This window comes from Corapipo altera, unplaced genomic scaffold (genome assembly GCF_003945725.1).
Source record: "Corapipo altera isolate COAL_440 unplaced genomic scaffold, ASM394572v1 57260, whole genome shotgun sequence".
In the NCBI taxonomy this organism is placed as follows: Eukaryota; Metazoa; Chordata; class Aves; order Passeriformes; family Pipridae; genus Corapipo; species Corapipo altera.
Genome location: NW_020888141.1, coordinates 1 through 3,185, shown reverse-complemented (window position 1 = coordinate 3,185; position 3,185 = coordinate 1). Strand labels below are relative to the sequence as shown.

Sequence of the window (3,185 nt, the reverse complement as noted above, 5' to 3'; positions counted from 1 at the left end):
TTGCCTTTTTCTCTTTTTTTTTTTTTCCTTTTTTTTAACATTGTTTTCTATCAGTTGTTTTTTGCAACAGAGATTTAAACAGATCAAAACAATCTCCACCTACATATCTCACAACAGCAGATAATCTGGCATTGTTCCAGGTTCGTGAGGATTCCCAAGATCAAAACACTGAGACATGAAGGGTGTTCACATAAAAAACAGCTTTCCCTGCTTTTTTCCACAGGTAAAGCAAGTGTGGAAGGGGCACTTGGCCCCAGGCAAGATGCTTTTACAGTCACTTTAAGCAGCCCAAAGTGGATCTGGCTTGCAAATGGGATTATGCCCATGATTTCAAGGGGGATTTGCAGAGTACATTGAGGGGAAACATTGAGGGCCATTTATTCACCTACTGCAGGGATGTGAAGAGGGGGGAGCAGGTGCTGTGGCCCCAGAGTTTCTCTCTGCTTTGGGGACAGTTCTGTGTTTTCCTCTGTCCATTGAATTCCCAACAAAGAAGGAAAAAGCTACAGGAACTCCAGTCTGGAGTGGTCAGGACATGTGGAAGCAGGGGAAATTTTCTTCCCAGCTGGGATTGAGAGTGCAATTTCACACTTCTTTGGAGAGCATTAACTAAGACATCCCATTTCTGCCCAGGGATCTTCCAGGGGGAACTCAATCCGGGCTCTGGGCAGGTCCCTGCAGGGGCAGCAGCTTCCTCTGCACATTTGAGGGGATAAAACTGCTCTAAACCTGCACTCCAACTACTCCACAGCAATTTAGGACCTCTGAGGACAGTTCCCCACTCTTTCCACCCCAGCAGAGACCTGAACACATCCTGTGGGCACTGTGTGACCACCCCTGGCATTAACACCCTGCAGGAATGAAGACACTGACTGTAAAGACACTTGTCTACCTGGAAACCTCAACTTTCTTTGCTACTATACAGCAATAACATTTTCTATTCGTATTGCAGCTACAGACTTAACAAATAGAATTGCATATATTGTGCTTTAGAAATTAAAATGCACTCCAAAGTCAGGCAATGCTAAACAATGAAATTCTTGAACCCTCCCCCCCAAACCAGCCCCACTTTCTGGTTTCACAACCAGCCCACTTCTTCACTCTCTTCACAAAGGGAGAAACTCTCTCTTTCCACCTCTGAAACAAAAATTCCCTCCCCAAAAGTGATCAGAAAGAGTCTACTTAGGCACTACTGCAAATGGAAGTTGTCTAATAAGCATTCCTTCTAACTCAGGAAGGGGAGGAGGTGAAGAAAGTCACAACAAATGTTTGGCTTCCTTCCTCTTTGACATCTTCTCTTCCCTATCTGATGCTCTGGGACAAGTGCAGGGGGGTCAGCATCTCTTCAAAGATGGCTCCTTTCACATCAGAGCCCCTCAAATTGGCTTCCTGGAGGTCACAACCTGATAGGTCCCAATTGGGAAGGGGAAAAGAAAAAGAAGTGTCAATGGAATGCACCCAGAACTCTGTTCAAAGCTTTACTGGAAGTCCATTTACCTGAACTCCATTGGAGTCTGAAGCTGGAGAGGTCAGTCAAAAGCCAGCAATCCCCCAATTACCAGCTGACTGTAGGAGAGAAAGGAATAGGATGGAAAATGAATCCCAATTCACTTCCAAATCAGTTCGTGCCAACGTTGCTCCCCTGAGGTTACAGTTCTTTAGTTTGGGGTTTCTCAGCATTGCAACTCGGAGGTTCATTCCTGTCATCTGACTGCCCTCCATGGCCACTCCTTTCAGGTTGGCACCTGGAACACACACAGAAAGGAGTTCTGTGAGGCAAAACAGTCAGAAACACAGCAGCTCCACACTGGGGCTGCCTCAGAGCTGTGTGAATTGGAGGAGGACAAGGGCATTTCGGGCTGAGATGGTCACAGACTCAGGGCAGCCCTTGTGGGCCCTTCTCAGGGTTGGACAAACCACAGTTGGACCTTTTCTGGGCCACAGAAATGCACAAACAGAGGCTTCAGCTGGCACAGATTGACAAGGCAAAAGCTTCTTACCTTCCAGATTAGCTTGAAGGCCTGATGGGTCCTCAGAGCTGCAGCCTTTCAGGGACGCTCCCTCTGCGTTGGAGCGCAGCATCTTCACCCCTGGCAGGTTGGCACCCTGGTACAGACAGGAGTCACTGAGAGCTGGAAGAACAACACCAAAGACAATCAAGGAGACAGTTTTAATTTCTGCTTTGGGAGTCAATCCCATTAAATCATTACTGGGAGGAAGTGTGAAAGCTTTGGGAACCAGAACAACTCTAGAATATATTTAAGAACTCGATGTTTTACACCGCTCTGTTTGTTCCAGCTCCTCTCTGTTAACACAAGCCCAGCCCTCCCAAGCTGCAGCAGCTCTTCCATCCAGCACAGAGCCTGACAGGTCAGCCCTCTCCAGGCTGGCACAGCACAGGTTGGCACGGGCCAGGTTGCAGCGGCTCAGATTGGTCCCCTTGAAGTTGATGCAGCAAAGATCCAGGTGGGAAAGATCCGCTCCACTGAAACTGAGACCCTGGAAATCCCAAGGAATAAACCCCCCCAAAAGGTTACAGAGGGGAAGGTGTAGGTCTGGACACAAAGTTAACATCATTGCGTTCATATGTGTGCATTAATATTTACAATGTGTAAATATCTATGTATAAATATATGGATAGAAATCTATTAAAATATATCCTGTCTCTAAATATACACAGATACAAGATAGATACAGACACACACAGGTCCTGGGAGGAGCTGAAGACACCCCACCAGGGAAGGGGGCTTATAAAAAGGAGGGAGAGGGACTTTTGATATGGGCCTGGAGGGACAGGACAAGGGGCAATGGTTTTTTGACTGAAAGAGGGCAGGGTTAGATGGGAGACTGGGAAGAAATACTTCCCTGGGAGGGTGGGGAGGAGCAGGGATGGAATTCCCAGAGAAGCTGTGGCTGCCCCTGGATCTCTGCAAATGTCCAAGGAGAGCTTCGATTAACCTGCTCTAGTGGAAGGTGTCCCTGCCCATGGCAGGGGGTGGAATGAGAAGACCTTTAAGGTCCCTTCCAACCCAAACCAGTCCATGGTTCTATACAGATAAATACACACAAAAACATTTATTCTACTACTTCAGACTAATGAAATCTAAATGCAAAACTCTCAAAAATTGTCCTTGGTTCATTTTACATTTAAACAAATTGCTCCTCCTGGAAAGCTTCCCCCTAAA

General features: G+C 46.9%; 1 protein-coding gene across 1 annotated transcript; it reads right to left on the bottom strand.

Annotated features, from left to right (window-relative positions):
* Positions 1-1,287: 1,287 nt before the first annotated feature.
* LOC113941870 (BTB/POZ domain-containing protein KCTD9-like) lies at positions 1,288-2,102 on the bottom strand. Its single transcript, XM_027633007.1, has 3 exons — positions 2,001-2,102; positions 1,612-1,745; positions 1,288-1,403 (listed from the first exon to the last, which is right to left on the bottom strand). The coding sequence occupies exons 1-3, from the start codon at positions 2,080-2,082 to the stop codon at positions 1,377-1,379; spliced, it is 243 nt and encodes an 80-aa protein (XP_027488808.1). The 5' UTR covers positions 2,083-2,102; the 3' UTR covers positions 1,288-1,376.
* Positions 2,103-3,185: the final 1,083 nt, after the last annotated feature.

What these genes read in the sequence shown, in the direction of transcription:
- LOC113941870 (XM_027633007.1), bottom strand. Translation starts at nt 2,082, where the DNA reads ATGCTGCGCTCCAACGCAGAGGGAGCGTCCCTGAAAGGCTGCAGCTCT. An exon ending in CCTTCAAGCTAATCTGGAAG is followed by an intron (nt 1,746 to 2,000) that starts GTAAGAAGCTTT and finishes TGTGTGTTCCAG; the next exon opens with GTGCCAACCTGAAAGGAGTG. An exon ending in TGGCACGAACTGATTTGGAA is followed by an intron (nt 1,404 to 1,611) that starts GTGAATTGGGAT and finishes GGGACCTATCAG; the next exon opens with GTTGTGACCTCCAGGAAGCC.